The sequence below is a fragment of the Oculina patagonica genome, chromosome 2 (assembly GCF_052425735.1).
Source record: "Oculina patagonica isolate OP01 chromosome 2, crgOcupat, whole genome shotgun sequence".
NCBI lineage: Eukaryota > Metazoa > Cnidaria > Anthozoa > Scleractinia > Oculinidae > Oculina > Oculina patagonica.
In genome coordinates, this window is record NC_135759.1 from 41,650,103 (window position 1) to 41,672,248 (window position 22,146).

The 22,146-nt window shown below is 40.7% G+C and overlaps 2 protein-coding genes across 8 annotated transcripts in view; both read right to left on the reverse strand.

Annotated features, from left to right (window-relative positions):
- Positions 1-1,355: 1,355 nt before the first annotated feature.
- On the reverse strand, positions 1,356-9,894 carry LOC144641509 (methanethiol oxidase-like). The gene is made up of 11 exons (XM_078500522.1): positions 9,810-9,894; positions 8,358-8,521; positions 7,229-7,299; positions 6,694-6,808; positions 5,307-5,427; positions 4,761-4,940; positions 3,811-3,989; positions 3,316-3,394; positions 2,856-2,977; positions 2,227-2,438; positions 1,356-1,694 (listed from the first exon to the last, which is right to left on the reverse strand). Exons 1-11 carry the CDS (start codon positions 9,820-9,822, stop codon positions 1,508-1,510), a joined length of 1,443 nt encoding a protein of 480 aa, XP_078356648.1. The 5' UTR covers positions 9,823-9,894; the 3' UTR covers positions 1,356-1,507.
- Positions 9,895-12,449: 2,555 nt separating this feature from the next.
- Positions 12,450-22,146, reverse strand: part of LOC144641363 (transcription factor 12-like) — a 34,141-nt gene continuing 24,444 nt past the window's right edge. For 3 of the 7 annotated variants that reach the window (XM_078500400.1, XM_078500380.1, XM_078500424.1), the window contains 13 exons: positions 21,367-21,479; positions 21,180-21,242; positions 19,738-19,891; positions 19,457-19,527; positions 19,049-19,148; positions 18,466-18,554; positions 17,816-18,040; positions 16,522-16,639; positions 15,596-15,830; positions 14,993-15,095; positions 14,373-14,430; positions 13,994-14,164; positions 12,450-13,728 (listed from right to left, as the gene is read on the reverse strand). In XM_078500400.1, the coding sequence (XP_078356526.1) occupies positions 13,634-13,728; positions 13,994-14,164; positions 14,373-14,430; positions 14,993-15,095; positions 15,596-15,830; positions 16,522-16,639; positions 17,816-18,040; positions 18,466-18,554; positions 19,049-19,148; positions 19,457-19,527; positions 19,738-19,891; positions 21,180-21,242; positions 21,367-21,479 (1,595 nt within the window). In that variant the 3' untranslated portion in view covers positions 12,450-13,633. Of the gene's footprint in view, positions 13,729-13,989; positions 14,165-14,372; positions 14,431-14,841; positions 14,942-14,992; positions 15,096-15,595; positions 15,831-16,521; positions 16,640-17,815; positions 18,041-18,465; positions 18,555-19,048; positions 19,149-19,456; positions 19,528-19,737; positions 19,892-21,179; positions 21,243-21,366; positions 21,480-22,146 lie in introns of all 7 variants that reach the window. The other 4 variants (XM_078500417.1, XM_078500387.1, XM_078500393.1 and 1 more) reach the window with 4 other exon arrangements.

A 22,146-nucleotide genomic window follows, 5' to 3' on the forward strand; every position in this document is an offset into this window, starting at 1 on the left:
CCGTAAAGGTGGTCCATGTAGACCTTCGATATGTAACATTTTTGCTACTTTTAGATTACGGCTCCTGGAAAAGTGCGTTTTCTGAAAGAAAAAAAAAACATCATATGCGTTCAAAAATTCAAGGTCTCGACGACTCAAAGTAAAAAAGTAAAGTCAAGGAAAAGTCAAGTTTCAACATCAGCTGAGATCAAAATCTTCATTTCAACAAAGATGTTGTAACACAGTCATCTATTATCGTTACGTGTTTTCATGTAGTTTGCCAGTATTTAGCTATACGGACCAACCAAATCTCGCGTTATTCCACGCGAGAACCAATAAATCTCTGGTCTTCCTTGTGGTCGAAGAAAGTCCGTAAAGCGCACGCGTAGCATTATCTAAAGCGAAAACTCCTGCGCTGGGAGCCGGGACAGTTAAAAGTCACCGCTAGGTTGATAAAAACGGAGGTTTTCAAAAATGCTGACGTTATTCTCATGACGGAACTCCGATCGAGTTTCATTGGAAGAGAGAGAAAATATGGCTGACAATGCTGTTGCTTTCTTTGCTTTCGAGCCTAATCGCTCTCCTAGAATTTAACCTTGTTCATTTCAATCTTCTGTTGATCACCCAGAGAGAGAGAACATCCTGCACGAGAATTATAATGCTTTGAAGTGTAAAATATTGCCAGCATCGCTCTGTTATACCTTAATCAAACACACCCAAAACATATGGGGGGCGCGTCTGTTTGTCGAATGCGCACATAAAACTTGTGTGTGTTTTTTTCTTTTTTTTTTCATGGCGTTAGTGCTTTTAGTGCGTTGAAGTGTGGACGGGGAAAACGCAGAGGAGCATTTTCAATCGTTGTAGTTTGGATAGCCGAAAAAGGCATCGACGAAAACGCAGTGGTGTGGATGGGGCCTGAGTTGAGCCCCTCCTTTGGAAGGTGTGGTCAGCAAAGTAAGCCAGGGACTTGCAGGATCGGTTGGCACTTGGCAATAGCTGCGCCCAATTGTAAGAGGCCATCTACACTCACTTAAAGGCCCGGTAATACGGGCAACATTTTTGTTCAACTTGTCTCGCAATATTGTTGCATTGCAAGTTGAACGAGTTGTTGCCCGTATTACTACCGCGCGCTCAACCTGACTCGCAACAAATTTTGATGTTGCAAGTTGAAAAAAATTGTTGCAAAAAGTAGAACTCGGTTCTTCTTTGTGCAACATGTTGCTGCAACATGCAACACCGAAATTTGTTGCGAGACAAGTTGAGCGCGCGGTAGTAATACGGGCAACAACTCGTTCAACTTGCAATGCAACAATGTTGCGAGACAAGATGAACAAAAATGTTGCCCGTATTACCGGGCCTTAATGATCTAAAAAAGATTGTGTTCTCCTGTAAGTCTTTATTCAAAATCAGTTAATACCTTTGTTTTCTCAGCATAATATCAATTGGTTGATAATATATTATTGATCACTGTGTTCCTGTTACAATCGGTTAGACCGCCAAGTTCTCGTCGCTTTGTCCTGAGCTGAAGTTACAACTTTGCCGGTTTTGTCTCCACCAGCCATATGTCAGAGGAGCAGTCTCCCCCCGGATAGCGAACTTCATGAGCGAGTGCTGGACCATCAGGCTCTTCTCCAAAGTCCACACAGAAATCAGGATTCAACTTGAGACCGCCATTCACTGAGTCAACGTCCACTTGCAACAACATGGCGCCCTTCCTGGATAAAGAATTCATTACAATTGTCAGATTCTTTCACGAGGTTCCTTTTCGATAATTTTAACCTTAAAAATTACTTCGAAGTAAGACTTAAGCGGGTAGGTAGCAAATGGCGCGGATGTAGTAGGTAGGTTACTAGGCAACAGAATAATCGTCATAACAACAAGCTGACGTTATGACGTCATTTTTGCTCCCGCTACTTTCTTATTGGGCAATGCCAATCGGCGATACTTCGAGAAGATGCCATATTAGCTTTTGTTTTCCGTAAAATGAACCTCCTTTGACAAAGCATTGCTAATATAACACTCTAAGAAAACAATTTGTAACAGCTCACCGAGTAGGTCAGTGAAATGAAACTACTGCTTTAATAGTGGGACGAAATCTTCATCGACAAGATAAATTTAATTGGTTAAAGAAGAGATATCAGTGATTTCAATTTAAATTTATAAAAACGGGTGTTCTACCGTTAAGTGGAACGAAATCTTCATTGACAAGTTTTAACCGGTTTAAGAGGAGATTTCAGTGGTTCTTACTTGGAGAGATTAGGGTAGAACTGATTGTCCCACACACTGTACAACGATGTTGTAACGTAAAGCCGTTTGCCATCCAAACTGAGCTGAATCATCTGCGGTCCTCCCTCCACTCTCTTTCCCTTCACGTAACATGGCGCAGGCTGTACACTCAACTCAGAATCTTGTATCACCTTCACTGGGCCGTCATTGACAATACTGCCACCTATAAACAGCTACAAGGGATGTTTTAAAAAAAGATTCTTTTTAAACTTTTTAAAACTTGTTCTGTCCAACTTCTTTTATGAGTTAGCGTTGGAGTTATGGCTTCGAATTCTGATTGGCCGTTTGCATTCATGATTTGCGTTTGCTGAGGCTGGCCAAGTGATTACTTTGCTTTGGATCAGATTCGTTAACAAAACGTTTCTCCCTGAGTTTTTGCACGACAAGATATAAGCGGCGGTTGTTTGACAGATAGTGAAGCGGTGTGTTTCATTTATGCGAGTACAATCTGTGAGCTAGGAGCATTTCGTTTTTGACTTGGACCGCTCATGCAGTCATTTGTGTAAAAGAGATTATGTATATTTATCATGATCTACCTACCTAAAACAAAAGGCAAAGAAATCGTTAGTACATAGTGTGCAAATATTTACCTGACCAACAAGTTTCGGGTGCATGGGATCTGTGATGTCATACTGTCTAATGTCTCCATGAATCCAATTGCTGAAATACAGGAACTTGTCGTCCAATGAAATCAGAATATCGGTAATCAGACCTAAATAACACATGGCAAGAATTCATAAGATTGATTTTTCATGGAATCTAAACATGTAAAGGGGGACAGAACTACGGGACCCCGAGAGAAAAGGGGCGGGTGGCGTGTGAAGGGAGGGTGGGAAACGGGATTTCTAAGGTGGCGGGAACCGGGAAGAATTAATTTTTTTTCAACATTTCATTATATTTTGCAAAAGAAATGGGACAAAGAGGAGTGAACCACTACGGAAAGTGACGGGAAGCAAGGGAAAAAAGGTACGGAAAGTGGGAGGCACACAATATTTCTTCCTGATGACTGCGCGATAGCTTTAATAACCGGAAACGAGATGTACTGCTGACCTGGCATTTCCGGTAGAGCCCAGCCCTCAACCTTCTTGTTTGGAACCTTGATAACAGTTTCAGTACCCCAAGTGTCCATCTGCAAAATATCACAATGTTGAGCTAGCTGCTGCGAGAAAATATATTTATGAAAAGAAAGTATAGCCGAGCGAGCCAGGGTATGTCACGCGCGCAAAGGGCCTTATAATTCCGTTATTCTTCCCGTCTCGTTAATCTAACTAATCATCTAACTAAAGGAACACAAAAGACCACAAAAACGTCGCTGGCGTATTGTACTGCCAACAAATGAGATGCAAATGGTTCAAAATCAGGAAAGACTGATGACTGACGCGCGCAATAACTTTTAGTATAGTGATGAGTGTGCAGCATACTGCCTCAATCCCTACCAGACCCCCTTTGTTTTGGACAACTCGCCCCACCTCCTTGTTCGATCACTACATGCTCATTGCCAACCCCAATTGTGTCCCAACCAGTAAAAAATTTGCTAAACTTTACCTGGTTTTTGAAGAACCTGACGATGGTACTGCTAAGTGCACATCCCGTGAATCCTTGCGGCTCTTCAGGGTTGTGCAGAAATCTTATTTCCAGGGGAATGGTGCCCACTCCCAAGTCTATTGTCTGTTGAATGGTCCGTGAGGTCCAGTCCCACACGTGCAAGTGAGATCCGTATTTGCCTAAAAAGGAAGGTATCTTCACGCTACGTATAACTTTTGCAACAAAACGTTGGTGAATATGGATAGTTTTAAATCTTTGTCAACGCCAAAACAATATTTGAACAAGAGCTATTACCCCAAAATTCTGAACAAAGGTTTTTATTGTTGAGCTCATTTTATTGTTGGGGCTAGGGGCGTTATTATCAAAAAGTAACTTTTTATATCAGAAATTTAATGGTTTATATTTGGTACTGGTATTTTACGTCTCAAAAGCTTTGGATGTCTTCAGGTGCATCTAATTTTCTGACGTGGTAATTTTTTCTCAGTAACAGAATGATATGAAACACAAAACAAAGCTCTGCAAACTGAACATCAAAAGTCACTAAACATACTGTTAGGGGTTAGGTCTGAAATTTCGGGAGGAGGAGTTTGTTAACGTTAAGCCATTACAGAGCAACAAACCAAAAGTAAAACCAAATCAATCTTCTATCTGCTTTATCAAAAAGAGATGACCTTTGTGAAAAAAATCTTCAGCAATAGATGCGTTAAAAATTATAGTGTGCTCTGACTGGGCGGCAGAAAAAGGAAACTGCCACTTTTAATATGCCACACCCAAACTGGCAAGAGTACACTTGCGTGGGCCCGTATTCGTCAGAAACTGGTTACTGAAGTCGGCTCACACAGACTTTAGTTTTCTAAAACTGTAACGCACACGTGCGTTACTTATCTCGCGCGTTACCTATTTTGTGTTTCCTATTTTTTTGTTATTTGTGGGATACAAAAATTCCTTACCCGCCTGAACATCTTCAACTTTGAATCCTTTAGTAAGAGCGTTAGGTACTCCCCACTCTGTACTGATCATCACATTGTGAAAGGGCTGGTACCAAAAGTCATATCCCATTGGAGCAGGGGGCCCAGACTCCCAACGTCCTTTGACATCGAACGTCTTTCCATCCAGGATAACGAAACCTCCTGAAAAATAAAGGTAAAGTCAAGATCAGTTCGAGAAATTGTTGAAGTAACGCTTTAAGGGGGTGGGGTGGGTGTATTGGCATTACAGCGTATTTTCAAGCTCGAAATATTAATTTTCTTTACCGATTCGGATTGCCAGGCATTTGCCTTAAGATAAGTTTTAAGCTGAAACTGGTCTAACATCAAGTACGACTTTCATGTATTTTCGCCCGGCTGTCAGCTAACTCAAAACAAGGGACAGCTTTTCTTGTCCCATAAATGTATAGGATTTAAAAACAACGCTTCCCGAGAAAACAAATCCGCTATGTAAGCAGTATTCCATAGTACTGATCATCTCCCTCCCCGTTAGTATTTCATAGTACTGACCTTCTCCCTCCCCGTTAGGTTTTCCTAGAGAACTAATCATGACCTCTCCGTTAGCCAGGCAATGTGTTGTGTGGGGAAAGCCAAGTCCAGTCTTCTTAGCGACCTCTTCTGGCTGAACTATCTGTTGCAAAAGAAACGCGCGCAAAAAGTAAAAAACATACATGAAAACGTTTCTTAGTAGATCAGTGGAAGTGAAGGATCCTGTGAAAATATTTAAACATCATGAGAAATCAATGTCGAGTTAATAAAACGGCAAATATACATAGTTCCAGGCGTCTTTTTCTATCTGATCGGCAAGGAGACGCCAAATAATATGGTAAACGCAGTTCCATAACGTCAAAGATGTCACACACTGGTCAGAAAGTACTGGATTAGAATGATATAGAGCGCGTCGAAAGTAATTCACATTTTCGTCTAAAAAAGAACGACTTTTTTCAATTTTACAAACATGTTTCGACGGTACATCCGTCATCGTCAGTGTAATGGTTGTGATTGCAAGGCGCTTACAAGCAAAGCGTCAAATTAATGTGTTCGACCTGTCGATCCAGGTCGGGCTTTTCCAATTGATGTACATGATTCTTAAAGCTTGACTTTGTACCTTGTAGCTGCAGAGTCTAGATGAAACAATCTATCAAGCAGGAGGCACAGACTCTGGATTCTGCAAATGCTTGAATACATGGGAAGATCTGTCCGATGAAAATTCACATTTGCTTTGGTATTGCATTAGCTTGCATTACTACGCTTAGTGATTGGTTTAAAAAAATCCCGCCACTCTCATCTAAACAAAAGTAAAACCAAAACCAATCGTGACTCGCTCGCGCACGTTTTTCCGCGCTTCGTAACGGCTACATATATTTACGTCGAGTTTTGATCAGATTGGTTCACTTAATTGTTTGTGTCCTATTTGTGATCAATAATCAAATCAGTCATCTCGATTGGCACAGTGCTAAAAACTTGCTCACATGAATTGAAAGGATCGGAAGCATATAGCAAGAAGGAGGAACTCGAGTAAGCAAACTGAAGAAAATGTTTTGTTTCTGCTGTTTCGGAACTTTTAGAACAAAGGTTGAATCGACTAAGCTTGACATCAGAAACTCCAAAAATCTATCACTGTTTAGCAATCGCCCCTTTTTAAGCTCTTGTTTTGCTATTTTTCCACACGTTTGGGCTCCAAAAAAATTTACAGGAGTGACAGCAACCTTCTTGAGCTCCTACCCCGACCACACCCCCCCCCCCTCCCCGCATAACTGCGTATATTATGCATCTACTTAGTCCAGACCCTGAACTTCCTCGTCCGCGCGCCATTTATTGGGGTTGAACCCCTATAAAGGGCGCGCGGAAGGGAGAGTTCAGGGACTGGACTAGCATCTACTTAGTTTTGAGTTACCTTGTGTATCCGTGGAGCTCTAGGATCACTTTCTACATCAAAGATATAAATCCGACCAGAAATTAAAGATGGCATAATGAGGCGATTTCTCCTCTTGTTCGGGTCACCAAAACAACTGAAAAATAAGACTTGGTTATAAACTGGGTTATGGTGTCTTGATGCAATGCCAAAAGAAGTAAGTATTTGATTGAATATACGTTTTTCTTTCTGCCCACTATTATAAAATTCGTCTCTTGCTCTGCTTGCTCGTCAGACGCCTGTAAAGCCAATTCGAACCGGAAAGAGTCCTTACTGATGAGCTCTGATGCAGATCCTCGGGGTGTGGCTGATCAGTTTTAAATGTTTGGGTGCAGGCCGAAGACTCTTGCATTCTTTTGCATATTGAAAAATAGAGAAGCTGTGAACAGTCTAGCGCGCAAGTAATACCTTATCCGAGAAAATACAAGAGACGCGACTAGACCTTCGTCATCAGTACAAAACGTTTGTGTTGCATCTGAGATGTCTATATTAAATTTACCATTGTAACTCAACTCACCTACTGCAGGCGTTCCAACCGCTGTGATGTAATTCATCTCCCTTGTAAGGCACTGGCAGGCGATGAATGACCTAAAAAAACCACAGTGACAATTCAAATTCATCAAACTGTTTCTATTAGTACAGTTGAACCCTGGTAATTCGAACTCTGAAGGGAAACGAAGAACAGTTTAAGTTAGGGGAGGGGGGGCGGGGGGAGGGGGTTTCGAGTAAACCAAGTAAAAATGACTGAAAAGTGGATCCAAGGGAAATAGAAGTTAGTTTGAGTTAGCGGGGTTGTTCGAGTTATCTGAGTTCCAGTTACCGGGGTTCTACTGTAGTAATTAACAATTTCTCCCTGGATTTTCAGTGCAAAACGTCATTCAATCAAATTGATAGTGAAACAATGCAACGTTACCCTTCACATGCCATTGAATAATGACCACATTAAAATGGGATTGATCAATCGATCCGGGCAAACACCTTACCAATGAAATTTTGCTTACATTCAAAATAACCCTGTGTTAGTAGCTGGTAGAGTCGAGCTCAAGTTGTGTTTACAATAGGACCATTAAGCTATGGTTGTGCAAATAGTATAAGAAGCTAATCCGAGTCAAATCGACACATTTTTAAGCAATGGCAAGTGCACAGGCACATTCCCGTACAAAATTTTAACCGAGATCTCGGCAATCTCGGCGAGATCTCGACATTCTCGCTGAGATTGTCGAATTCTCGCCGAGATCTCGGTAACCCAAGGAGCCACTCAGCCGAGATCTCGGCAATCTCGGTGAGATCTCGGACAAAATTTTGTACGGGTATGTAGTTAATTTTGCTCTTGAATAGAGTTCAAATTGGTCAAATATGGAAACTGCATGCTTTTTTAACCAAAATTATTGCAGAGTTCAGCAAAAAATTCAAGTCAAATGAACTTCGTTGTACATCTACAGAGTCCCTGATTTTAAAGTTCTATTTTGCTTTATACCTAATAAAAAAGTTAATATAAATAATGATAATAATGGAAACTTTATTTATGTGTCAAATTTCAGAGCTGAGGGGAAAGTCCCGTCTACTAACTGAGGAAACCTAAAAATTACCTACAAATGACCTATTACTGACAACATAAGCTGACTAGTCAAGTATACCGGAGATACCTTTGAGTAGGTTGTAGAACGAGGATTCACATCAACAGTAGCAAGGTAATCTGGTTTATCTACCCCGGTATTTGTACGGATACAGGGAAGGTAGACAAGAGTTTCCCTGGGGCCTTTCATAGCATTCAGGGGTGTGGCATATCCTGGCCCACATGCACAGTGACCTGCCAAACAAGTGTAAAATGATTAATGTTTATATCTTATGACTTCCATCCCAACTGATGTCTCCCTATAGAAAATGTAACAATATCATACAGATTGGCCTGTGGAGAGAAAGACAGGTAAAACAAGACTGTGCAAAACTATTAGGGGGGGGGGGGGGTATGTTTTCCCTATGGTGGACTAAACAGGGAGGTTCCACCCGAAAGGGGTACCTTTTTCAGGCTGGTGAGGTATATAAAAGGGTATGGATTTAACAGGTTGAAGTTTAGGAAAGGGTCAAGTAAAATGATATATTGAGCTGACTTTTGGCTAAAATTTGAATCTGGTCAGTAGATCCCATTTTTGCAATCGCCTCTTTTGTAGCCAATAATTCTGCTATATATTCTTACTTTAAAGAGATGCAGGCCAGAATATTTTGGTTAAAATTGACTGGCCAACCACTATTGGCCCGAATACAGTCTTCAACTCAAGACTTCTGTAACACATGAATTTATGGGGAGCATCTCAAGACCAGACCGGACATGAAATTTTTAATCAGGTTGCTCATTCAGGCACATGACGGGGTGCAACACAGTCAAATTCGGCCTCTCAAATGCTCAGGCAAATTTGAATTGAAAGTTGCAAGTTGCGACGAGCAAACTGTCAATCAATATTGGAACATTGCGCCGCAACATTACAAAGTTCCCATCAAAAGAACATCCGGTTTGACTGTAATAGTTATCTTCAATGTTGCATGTCCCTGCATGTCTAACCGCACGTCGTGTCACGCAACGTCAAAGGACCAACGACGCACGTGCCCTCAAGTTGTACAGTTACAAAAAATTGTCCCGACATTCTAAAAGAAACAAGCTAAGTCAACTAATTTATGTCAACTTTGGACTACAGACGCTCACCCTGAAGCTTCAATTAAAACGCGATTCACACCTGAGATGTGAAAATTGACATGTCTGACATCAACTGAAAGCTTAGGTCGATTCCTTAAAATCTGTTTTCCTCTTGCATTTGAGAGATTTATTTCATGATTTAGCCATTTCAACCTTTTTAAACATAGCAATTTAAAATGTCCCGTCTTAGCGCACGGTACGCTGGCCGAGTGAATCCACAGCCAACAAAACCTACACTTAGTAATCTGCTATCAGGCCAAGTTTCCCTCGGGCCATTTTACAAGCGTGAAATAAATACGTCTGGTCGCAAGGGCATTAACAAAGCCAAAACAGATTGATAAATCATGAATTCTTTTCCTAAAGTGAAACAGACACAATAAAGATAAACTGACTGTTTGAAACTCACCTCCACTCGCCATTTCAGCAGACGAAAATTTAAAAGCTGACTCACGCTTGGAAATTTGAGCTGTGTCCAGTGTCTGTGGTGTATTGTGCAATTAAATTGCGGCTATTGGCTCACCAGGGCAAACAGTCACGCAATGCCTAAATTCCGGCTAGAGAACCGTGACACTAGTTTAAAAAACCGGTATAAACTTGTATTTTTAAAACGGACACCCCAGTATTTTCCATTGTTTACGTAAGAGATAAATACCGAAAACGGAGGTATCAATCCATATATATGCATTAATACTCAAGTTCGAGGTATCCATGAGGGATCATTATGTAAAGCCCGTTTCCTGTAGGACAAAAGCTATCTAATAAGTGGTACCTCGTGTCCGACCGTAAACAATGTAGTCTTTCTTTCGATTTATTGCTGCCATTGTGCACTTTTCAGGGATTCTGCGTTTTTTTTGTGACTTGTCAAGCTTATTTAACACGAGGTTCTTTTGATGGTTTGTTTTGCTCCGGGTTAGTGTGTTTTGTACAGCGTCCATAACCTAAGTAAAAAAATCTCAAGAGAAACGGCAAGAACAACACTTTAAGAAGAGATACGTAAAGTAACAAAGATAACAAATACATGTCTTTATTCTCTTGCTTGCGCAGGCAGTTTTAAAAGATGTAGGGTATTTTTCGTCTTGCTATTGGTCGATGTTGGAGTAGACTGCAAACTGTTGCTGTCTACTGTTGACAGAGTGACAGAGACAGAGAAAAATACTGCCATGCCACACGAAAAAGCCCAAAGTGCCTTTTGATCGATATCTTTGTCATTCTTTAGCCAGCAAAGTCCCCAGCAAGCAATAAAAAGACGAGGAAACTGCCCGCGGAGGGACTCCTATATGCCAGGGGCGGGGTAGCCTGTCGCAGGCTCACGGTAGTAAGGGGAAAGCGAAAAACACGGGCGAGCGAGGAAAAAAGAAGGAGGAAGGTGTTTTTCGCTCTCCTCCGACTACCGAGAGCCTGGAACAGGCTAGGGGCGAGGACGCTCGTCGTTTTGAAGAGAACCCCCTAAAAAAGAGACCAACCTAGGGTGTGGCTCAAACTTTTCTTGACCCCTAAAAGATACCAAAAAACTAAGAATATAACTTATATTTGTATATTTCTTTGTGTTTAGCCCTAAACGAGACCATTATGGCTAAAAACATTAGCGTTTTGCCCGGAACACCCTAAGCGAGGATAGCCTGCATGCTATGGAGGCGTATTTTTGCGAGCGAACGCATTTTGACGGGCTAGCGCCATCTTGGATTCGTACTCTGATCGCTAGCTCTCGCCAGCACGGCAGGCTAAAGCGAGACCAAAAATCCGAAATTTACACCCCTAAGCGAAACGACGAACATCCCCGCCCCTTTCATATGCGAGTCCTTCCATGGGAAGAGCGAAAACAAAACGTGACATGAGACACTGAGCCAAAAGGGCTTTCAATTTTGGTGCCGCGATGAGCTTAAAATCCCGCATCCCATTTTCAAATTTTGGCGAATCCCGCTTTCCGGGGAGTAGTAAAATCTCGAATCACGTTCAAAAGGGTTTTATAAGGTATTTTGCGTTTTCTCAAATCCCGCTCTTGTTTCCGTCAGCGATTTTTTTGAGCGGAGTGGGACGGCTGTACACAGGCTGGACCCTGACTGTTATACTAAAACCCGAAACGGAAAGAGGTGAAACCACCGAAACGAAACGAAGACCAACGAAAGCACTTCGGTTCGTTAGCCTGAATAGTCTGAACAGCACTCCGGTTTAGTCCTGAATTTCGCTTGTTTCGGTGGTTTCTTTTCGTTTCGTTTCGCCGTTTCGGATTTTAGTACACGCCTTCACCAAACCTGCTCGGGGCCGTATCGGGAAAATATCGGCCATCGGTCTTTTCTATACAGACTTCGCGCTTGGTTATTTATCAGAAACCCACACACTGATTTCTGGTGGATACAATAGCATTTCCGGAGGAAGTCCGCTAAATACAGGTTTGACTGCAGTTAGTTTTCCATCCAGTTCTGGCTGAACCTTAAATCTCCGCGATTAGCAATAAGCCAAGTGCATTGGGTGTTTGTATTCAACCTTATTAAATGGCTTGGCCAGAAGGGCTTTGAGCTTGGCCTGCACAGAAGGAAATAGACGTTTGGGCAGGCTAAACAAACAAATCTTAGCTGTAGATAAATGCTTTGTGCACGTTTAATTGTTAAGCCGAAGTGGCAATAAGATAGAGGGGAGAAGGGCATAGGCAGCACGAAATTTAAAACGTAACCGGGAGTTCTTATGTCCCACTCCAGGGCATTTGTGGATGGCCAAAAGAGCACCTAAATTAAAACATTTTCCAGAATGGTCAAAGCGCCCGCAACGAGAAGCTCCTTTCTGTCAAATCCCCCGACTATGCTCCGCCAAACCCCTCTTCCTAAACATCGATGAAGGTGAACGAAAGTAAAAATTTTCAACGGTCCATGGAAGGGAAGGCCAAGTTTTCCATCGATTTTCAGGGTACAAATTTGTCAAGCTTTCCTACTCATAATCCAACACATTTTCTGTCGCGAAGTGATGACGTCATAAGTGGTACAAAGACCATGTTACCTCGAGCCAATTTTCCGTGATAACCCAGATAAAACTATAACCCACACTAAACAGCTTATGTAAGTTTAGCTTTTATTCGACTGATCAGTATTTAATTCTATGTACATCAATAACTATTCGCTACGATTTCCGGAGAATGCCTTTTTATAGTATCACCCAAACACAGCAGTGACGCGCATATTTATAAGCCGAGACTCCACCCATTGTGCTGAAAATACGTAAATTGTAATCGGGTAGAACTTGCGATGACATTTACGAGTTGAATACCACAGTACAAGTTGACTGAATTCAAAAAGTAATCTGGATTGATGTCGAGGTCGTCAATTGATTATGATCAAGGCAATGTTTTGGCTGTGTCTGGGTGATGGCGTTAACAATGAGAAGATCTAAGTTGCGGCTATTGCTATTCTAAATAGTAACTGTTATTCATAAAAATATCATCTAAAATGTTTAGTTGTCTAGTGAAATGTATAATGGGTTAATTATTAGTAAGTTTGCTACAGAGGCAAGACCAAGAAAAAAACATCTCGTGGCGCGATAAAAATGGAGTTGAAATTCGTTCAGTACAAGATACTGAACAAATCCCCAAGGGTGGTCAATGAACTTAGAATGCACCTAGGAAATGTACACTTGACGCAGAACCGGTTTTACAGCAGGAAAATCTACGTGACCTACAAGCGTCATCAAAAGAAAGCAGTTTACATCGAACTAAGATGAAAGTCTGGTAATACGAGATTTTTTATTTACAACTTTATAGCAGAATTCTGTATGACTTAGCATGAACTTTAGGTTGACAAAACAGCGTGTATATCAAATCAGCCTTTGGGGTATAAAAAGCAAGGTTGACTCTTAAAATTCGAACACCCTGAGGAATACTTCGACATTAACCTGACACCCAAAGTAGTTACAGCTAAACAGGTTTTGATGTACATGTAAGCTGTTTATTGACAAGAGAGGTTCAGCTTTCTTTTCGTGACAATCCTCCGTTGCGTTACGTTGGCAGGCAGTGATGTCACGCCAAGAAGGCTTTCAACCTCGTGTAGGCCTCGTTCGAGCCGCGTCATGAGAGCACTAAGTGTGTGGCCGATATGGACGAGATCGTCTTTTCTTTGATTTTTCTTTTTTCTCTCTTTCTCTTGTTCTAAACTTATTTTGCTGCATTTAGTAACTTTATCTGTAAATTACATAAAACTCTGATAGCTTTTTTCCATTAAAAACTTTGTTCCTTGTTTACTCTTGTCACGCATTTAAGGAGGGTGGCTCTCCATGGTCCGTTGGTTCATATCCGTCTAGTGGTCCACATGGCATGCCTCGGCCCCCTCCGTTAAACGCCCCTGTTAAAACCAATAAGTTCCATCAGCGTATGCGGAAGAATCTATTTACCTGACTCAGTCACTACAACTAGTCTCATCGTTTCCTTTTTGCAGCCGTTATTTGGGTTGTCACAAAACGCTAAGTGAGGAGAGGCGTTGTGTGACGACCTAAATAAATGCGTGACTATGGCAATCAGGAGTCTGCCCAGAACGCAGCCCACGATCTCCAAGATACTTTAGAAAAATAAGTAAAAAATGTTGGCTACTAAATTGAACACCCACCCACCTCTTGAAGACCTTCTTCCTCGTCTACCTCTGCCGCCGCGGCCAGCCGCTGCGCCCGTAGTATCAAAAGGTTTGTCCACTCCAGGCACAGCTCTTTTCTCAGGAGCCTCCTCTTCGACCTTTTCCTCTTCCCGGCGTTTGAGACATGCTGCTTTTGGGTTAAGGTTTCGTTCTACGACGAGCCAAGAAAATGGTGTTAGTTAGGTAAACACTGAGGTGAAATAAAGGTGATGATGTGATGTGAGGTAGAAAGACAGAGAGATAATACTCGTAAGGGAAAAGTAGTTCAAAATCACAGGGTCAGCCTTCATTTCACGGAACTGGCAAACTGTCCAGTTTAAACAACCCCCAAGGAACTGGTAACGCAAAGCCAGGCTTACCTCGCACTTGTGATTCTAAACTTGTGATAACTGATACTGCTTGGTGAAGGATGACAAGCTGTGGAACAAAGAAACGACTTTAAGACAAACAGTTGAAAACTAAAGATGACAAGTAAATATAAGTCCACCGTGAGAGGTTATTACCAACAGCACTCATAAATGTTATATGTAAAACAAGGTCAAAACGCAGGCACGAATAGGACGTGGACAACAATACCTTGGTGGTATAATTTATAACGAAAACAGTCTTATAAAATCAGCACAAGGCTAAAAAAAGATTTTGGAAAGGAATGATGAATAAGAGAATAGTCTGACTCTGAAGCAATGGATTACTCCAAATCTGGTAATCTGAAATTGATTGAACAGAAATAATGCCAGCCACACTTATTAAATAACTGAACGGTAGCTACCTCTACAAATGGAAAAAGAGAACTCAACTTAGACCTGATGTTGTTTTCTGTTTTGTTACCTTCGTTGTTACCTTGGTTTGGGGTTTGTCACTCTCTAAATGCAATTGACACATTCGACCCAATTCTTTGAAGGCGCCGTTGATGTCTCGAACTCTCATCCTGTAATAAAGAGTTACGATTATTTGAGTTGTAGGTAGCTTAGTGCCTCACCTTAGTCTGTTTAGAATTAGAGTTGGATTTGTCACCCAGTAAATGCATCATACACATTCTTCCCAATTCTTTGAAGGCTCCATTTATGTCTCGAACTCTCAACCTGCAAGGTGCAGAGCACAAATTTGTACTGTTGAATATCAAATCAGGGCTTTTTTTCTTTCTTTTGCAGGGCCTCTGGAAAAATCAAATTACCTTGAGCCTTTTTAATGGTCGATTAAAGGTTAAACGTTCCTTCTGAATGCTTTAACTATTTTTGTATTAGAGATAACCTTCCTTACCTTATCCTCATCGGGCCCATGAGGACTCTTGAGGCCGGTGTATTAGAGACAATGGGCATTTAATTTCAAACTACACCACGGTAATCTCACCCCATTTAACCAACAAAGACGCCCCCACCCTCCCCCTTCTGCCACACCCAGACAAACAGAATGAACTCTGACATTGGATTACTCACACAAGACAAACGTTGTAACAGTTGGAAGGGCAAAAGAAGACCCAGCACCAGAAGGAATAAGCATGCAGCAAGCCAAACCACACAAAGACTACAGTCCTTAGTTTACTAAGATCAAGATCTCTGACTACATATTTTAAGCTTCTCACCTTTCCCTAGCATTATTTGCGTATCTTCTTTCTTGTTCTCTCACAACTCTGACTCTGCCAGTGCCATCGTCAATGCCATCATCCGTTAATTTATCATCATCGTCTTCTTCACCGTCCACAATTAAGTCCCTACTGTCCATTTCGTCTAGATCCCCGTTGCTCTTCATATCTTGTTTTGAGGATGAGTCTTTGCTGTTTTTAGGACCATCACCCCCAGTGTCCATTTTAGAGCCATCTGCAAATTGAATACGAAAATGATTTTCAACAAAAGCCATGTTATAACACTATTCAAGCCGCAGTGGACCAATGACCTGTGTGCATTACGTGCATAAACCAGAGGTAAAATCTTCGGGGCAGATTGTGAACATTGTCTTTGTGTTGTGTTCTTGCATAAGACACTTTACTCTCACAGTGCCTCTCTCCACTCAAGTGTACAAATGGGTAACAGCAATTTGTTGGAGACAATCTGAGCTGGATGCAATGAGCTAGACACAAACTCGTTCCCAGGGTCTCTCTCCCACCACCAGAGCGAGAGAAGAGACAGACCCTAGGATCGAGATTAAACTAGAAACCATCGCCTTTAGAGGAAGTAGCCACACATCACCCCATTTGCTCTACAAAAAGTAAAGTTACTAGATTTCAACTTTGCAGGGTCTGCTGGTCAACAACAGCAGTTGAAGTGAAACAACATCGGGTAGTACTACACTTTCTTACAGTCTAACAACTGCCATTATTTGTCCAAAGAATGACCACCACACTTCCAGCCTACTTATCTAAAATGGTACTAGCCAGATAATTGATGTATAGTGAAGAATGAATGAATAACTTTATTAATGCGTCGAGAATGTTTAGCTCATAACAACCTTAGCTCATAACAACCTTAAGTTGAGCAAGAAGATCAAGGTTGAAATGATAAGTGTACATACATCTTGACTCGCTGGTCTCGGAGTTACTTGGAGACATCTGTGAGCCTGCCCCTCTACTTGACAAGTTACTGGGAGATGCCATTCCTGGGTCGTCTTCCATTCCACTATGTCCACCACTCTGAGATCACAAAACAAAAACTCAATCAATACAGCTCCATAAAATCACATCTCAAGCGAATATTATGAGGGATGGGACTCTGCCTCGAGGAGTTCCAATCACGAGATGCCATCAACAAAAACTCAATCAATACAGATCCTTAAAAAACAACTCACATCTAAAGTGAATATTATGAGGGATGAGACTCTGACTCAGGGAATTCGAATGATGAGAGGCCATTGACAAAAGTGAAAAAACAATCAATACAATCCTTAAAAAACAACTTTCATCTCAAGCGAATATTATGAGGTTTGGCACTCTGACTCAAGGAACTCCAATCATGAGAGGCCATCAAAAACTTGAATTTGTGAAGGCTTCATTAATCTAATTCAAAATTAGACTACAAGCCCAAGTTTTCTATAAGCGAATAGCCAACAAGGCACAGTCAAAGGGGACTATCGCTTATAGAAACTCGGGCTCGTGGCAGGGCTCGAGACTAACGGTAGCCAACTAGCCAAAGGCTAGTAAAAATGCAGTTTTGGCTAGTAGGTTTTGGCCTTTCACTAGCCAAAATGGCTAGTGAAAAAATCAGGCATAAGTGACAAGAAACCGCATTTATTAAAATCGTCTCTTAGAGAATATAACTAAGTAAACTGTTGACATTATAGAATGTAAAGCTTTAAACAACCTAGTTGACAAAAACGCATGTACATGTACAATTTTTATAGTGAAGAACAAAGCCCAATTCTGTAAGAAAAAAAAAACATGAAGTTTTAAGGAATATTTTACGGCTCAAGGTTTAAACATTATCGCACATTGTTTTCACCCTTCACCCTCCCCCCCCCCCCCCCTTAAAAGAAGAACTATGCTTAAAAATTGTGGCTAGTAGAAAATAAGTTTTGGCTAGTGAAATCAAAGCTGTCACTAGCCACTTGGCTAGTTAGCAAAAAAGTTAGTCTCGAGCCCTGCGTGGTCTAATTGTTTCAGTAGAAACTCTAAAGGATTGTAGTTCAAATGGTGCGATTATATGTAATTTTGAGCCAAAAATAAAAATAATTGCCCCTTTAAAGAGAAACATGCATGTGATCATGTTCTATCAGCAAATAGAAAACAGTGGGAGAACCAATCAGATTTTCGGATTTTCAATAGAACACAGCTGAGTTTCTACTAAAGTGCATTACAAAACACTTGGCTCACCATTTGATCCATGGGTTGCACAGCTGAAGGTACACTACTTCCCACAGTTGTTGAATAACCTACAGGCTGAACACCACCACTACTACCTGCAGCCGCAGCAGCTGCTGCTGCTGCACTCAGCAGGCTTCCAGCTACAACAGGCGACATCCCAGGAGGGAGACTACCTTCAGCATGGGTACGTAGAACATGAATAGCATCATCAAGCCTTTCCTCCATTCTGCTTTGCTGTAATGTCAACAGGACAGATGGTTAGGTTAAAGGTTTAGTCACGATTTAAATGACTATCAAGAAAAACTGTATATAATACTAACAGTTTACATGTAGTTTCCATAACTTAGTAATAGCCTTAGTTTCAAAACATAGGGAACATAATGCACCTATCAATGTTTAGCCATAGGAGGGAGAGGCTGGGCATAGGCCGGGCATTTGAACTTAACCGAGAATTTCTGTTCAAATGCCCAACCCCAGAGCATTTGTGGATGTTGAAAAGAGTCACTAAACTTCAATAAAATGTTGTTAGAAAGTCCATTAAAATGGTCACAAGTCACCACTACAGGCAAACAATTGCCGCCAAATCCCTTGTCTGTGCCCCCCCCCCCCCCCCCAGCGGCTTAACATTGATAGGTGCATAACATATTTGTATTACTTACAAGAGAGTGTAAGTGGCTCTCATATGGTGGTGATGTTGGTTGATTAGTTCTTCCCCAGCTTGCAGAATGTCCTGATGCTCCTGAGCCAGCTGTTAAAATGATATAATATACCAATATTCACTTATAATTATCATAATCATCATGATTCAATGAGTTCATGACCCTTCATCCTCATCGTAACCATCATATCATCGTTGTGTTGTCAACACATAGCATTCTACATGAACTCAGAGAAAATTGTGTGCACATAAAAACAAAAGATTTTTTTTTGAAAACTAAAATGCACCACTCGGCATTGTTGACTTCCAAAGTGTGTAGTTCCTTCACTGGGCACAAATTTAAACTCAAATGTAAACATGTCCTGCTACATTTGGTGAGGATTTGCTTCCTTGTTCCTACTACATGTGGGTAAGTGGTTATTAAATGGTTATACCACTGACTTTCTGATTAAATCTCAATCTACATTTCTGACTTCCATCAAGGAAGTGCCACAAGAAACATAGCTTGCATCATTGTGTACAATGTCGGCATGTTCATCATTCTCCTGGCATCAGCAGCTAGTCAATGATTAGTTATGTCCTACCTGACAAGGGTCTTTCATTAACACTGGCCAAGGGTGGAGGAGAGGCAACTGGTGTTGAGGGGTTTGACGAGTATGACCCACCATTGTCTGTGGGGTAAATCTGCAAAAATATTTGTTTGGTTAACTGTACTGACTCTACTGGCTCTAGGTAATCAAGATCTTAAATTACAGTCAAATCCACATATTGGTTGATTACAGTAAGTGGTAACATAACAATGATTCAGGGTATCTTAATATTTGACTTTTTAAGCCTGCTTGAGTCTCCTTGGCCCTGTAGCTCAGAGGTTAGAGAATCTGACCAGTATATATGTGGCAAAACTGTACATCAGGGACTCCTTGTTCCACGCTCGTAATAAAAGAAGTTACATATCTCTCAGTGTGTCTGGTTGTTCAGAATACAACACTTACTGATGCCAAGGCTTTGCCAAGCGTGTCTCCAGTCTGTGAGCCAGATGTTGGGACCCTAGAGCTGTGAGGAGCTACACGGAAAAAAAGAAATAGAAATACAATAAACAACAAGCAATAAATTAATCAACAAGGGAATTTCGAAGAGGCAGTAAGAAATCATCAGAAATCAGCCTCAGGTTTAATTTGCAAATAGAACAACTTCCAATACTTATAGTATCTGTAGTTTATTATTATGATAATTATACAAATATAGCTGAACAGCTTCAAGGCAAAGTTCATACCCATTGGATCACTTCCATTGAGGGGAGGTGAGACAGAAGAATGTAGATAAGGAGATGATTGTCCATGGTGCATTCCAGACTGCCTAAAGGATGTCATAGGTGGTAATGTTGAAAGTCTATCCATTGGTTCACCATGGGCCAGGTGATGGTATCCCTGTGGAAAGGTGTGTTAAAACTGATAAGCTGACACAGTGTTACCAAGGAGAGAAATGACAAATCACAATTTGATTAAAAGTAATTCAACTAAGAAGGCACAAATTGACTGTCAGAAGGAGGGGTGGGGGTGGCATCTGTATCTTTAACAAATTTGACAAAACCAGGCTTAATGAATCGTTTCTAATTTATCAAAAATTAATCAGTATCAATAGTTGATATGTCCATTGACACTGGCAATCGATAATAATCAAACTAACAGAATTTTTATCAACTATATTGGCTTATCAATTCAGCATGCCTGGGATAACACCAACTACTGTTGAGCATGCCCATTCAGCCAAGATCTTACGCTAGGAATCCATCAGAAACATTTTTATCAAATGCGTTGCAACCTTGAATTTTTTGTGCCCCTATTTTCAGGGCCTTCACTATGCTAGAAAACAGTAGCGAAATAATTTTGTGGGATTTTTTGGACTTAGGTACTTGAGTACATAATCACATTGCAAACTAATACATGTTGTAAAAGCTTTTACAGTAAAAATTCTTATTAAATAAGTACATCTAAAAAACAGTATACAAGCTGTTATTAATTGAAGGGAAAGATATGAAGTCATTAATATTATTATTTATGAAGAAATCAGCAAGCTTATGATGAGTTCCATAAGTTATTACTATTATGCACACAAGAAATCACTAAGGAAAAACATACACAACACCAAAAACAATCATTAATCTTCCACTCTAAACATTCCAAGCTGCAACTTTCAAATGTACAGTCATGATGAGTGAAATCTTTTGTTGGAGACTAGATCTCCTAGGAAGGTTAACAAATTGGAGAAAATTCTGTTGTTGTGTTTTTACAAATGGGGGCTTTTACTCCAACATGGTGTGGTAAAGTCCTTATTGTAACCATTACATCAACAATGGTTAAAAACACTAGAAGTGATTTGCCACAACAACAAAATACCAACTTCAGTAGAAAAAAAAACCCTCTCAGGAATCAACTTCTTTGTTTTGATTTGAATACAGTTACAGCTTTTCTTTCTTCAGACATGTTACAAGGTTCCCTCAAGAGTTTTGACAGTCAGCATCAGCCAGTATAAAGACAGGATGTCCAGCTTTACAGTAGCACTCTAAAACCCTTAATACCACCAGTATGTTATGCGTATACCCCGTACAGTGATTAGAGCCTTAGCTGAGCTTATTCTAAAGTAGTTTAGAAGAAGTGATCAGCACATGGCTGAATGTACAATGTATGTGCATTTAACACCATAAACTGTGCCCACCCTCGACTGGTGAATAGCTGGACCCTTTGCTAACGCTGAAACAGGAATACCACGAACGTCGCTCTAAAAACAAACAAATAAACAAAACCCCTCATCATAAACATAAAAGCAAAAAACACAACCTCCCAGCTAGAAAATACCAAAGCAAAGATGTGACTTGTGCAAACAGCTTTGCATGTTGACTTACCATGCCATCTCTTGGATGCATGCCATAACTGTTGCCATATGACCCTGCTGAACTGGAGTAAGATCCTGGGCCAAGTTGGCCACCATGCCCCCATGGATCAGGTGAGCCGTGATCTATGAATAAACCAAACAATACATGAGAATGTAAGAAACCAAAGAGGACAGTCATCAACCATGGATGACTCAAAGGAAAACTTGTTCCCTTGCATTTGCTTCATTTGGTCAAACCTGCAATTTTACCCCAAATTTCTCAAATTCCTTATTTCTCACACCAATTTTTGTTTCCAGAAATTGGGAATCTACCATACATCGATAATGAATACAAGGGTAAAATGCTGGTTTCTTATTAAGATTAAAATGTTTCTAATTTAAGACACTGGATATCCATCAAAGTCAAGTTCATTGTATTCAAACAAACTTAAACATAAGTTATAAACCTATATTAATTAACAATAGAAAATACCACAAAGCCATAGAGAAATGAATAACCAGAAATAAACAACATTGAAAAAAATTACAAACATGTATATGAAAATCACATTTTGGTCAGTTGAAGGCAAACAAGTAATCCCGAAAAGCAAACACTAATTACAAAACAGGTAGAACTGGTGGGGAACACTTTCAACAGGCCATAAAATAAATGTGTGACATCAATTGGTTAACTTTTGTAAGTTTACTTTAAATTTCTCGGCAGGGTTAAAAAAAATATTAAGAGAAAGTTGATAGTAAGGTCACTTCTATTGCCATCAGGAAATGAGCAGATTGACCAAAAATTTAGTGT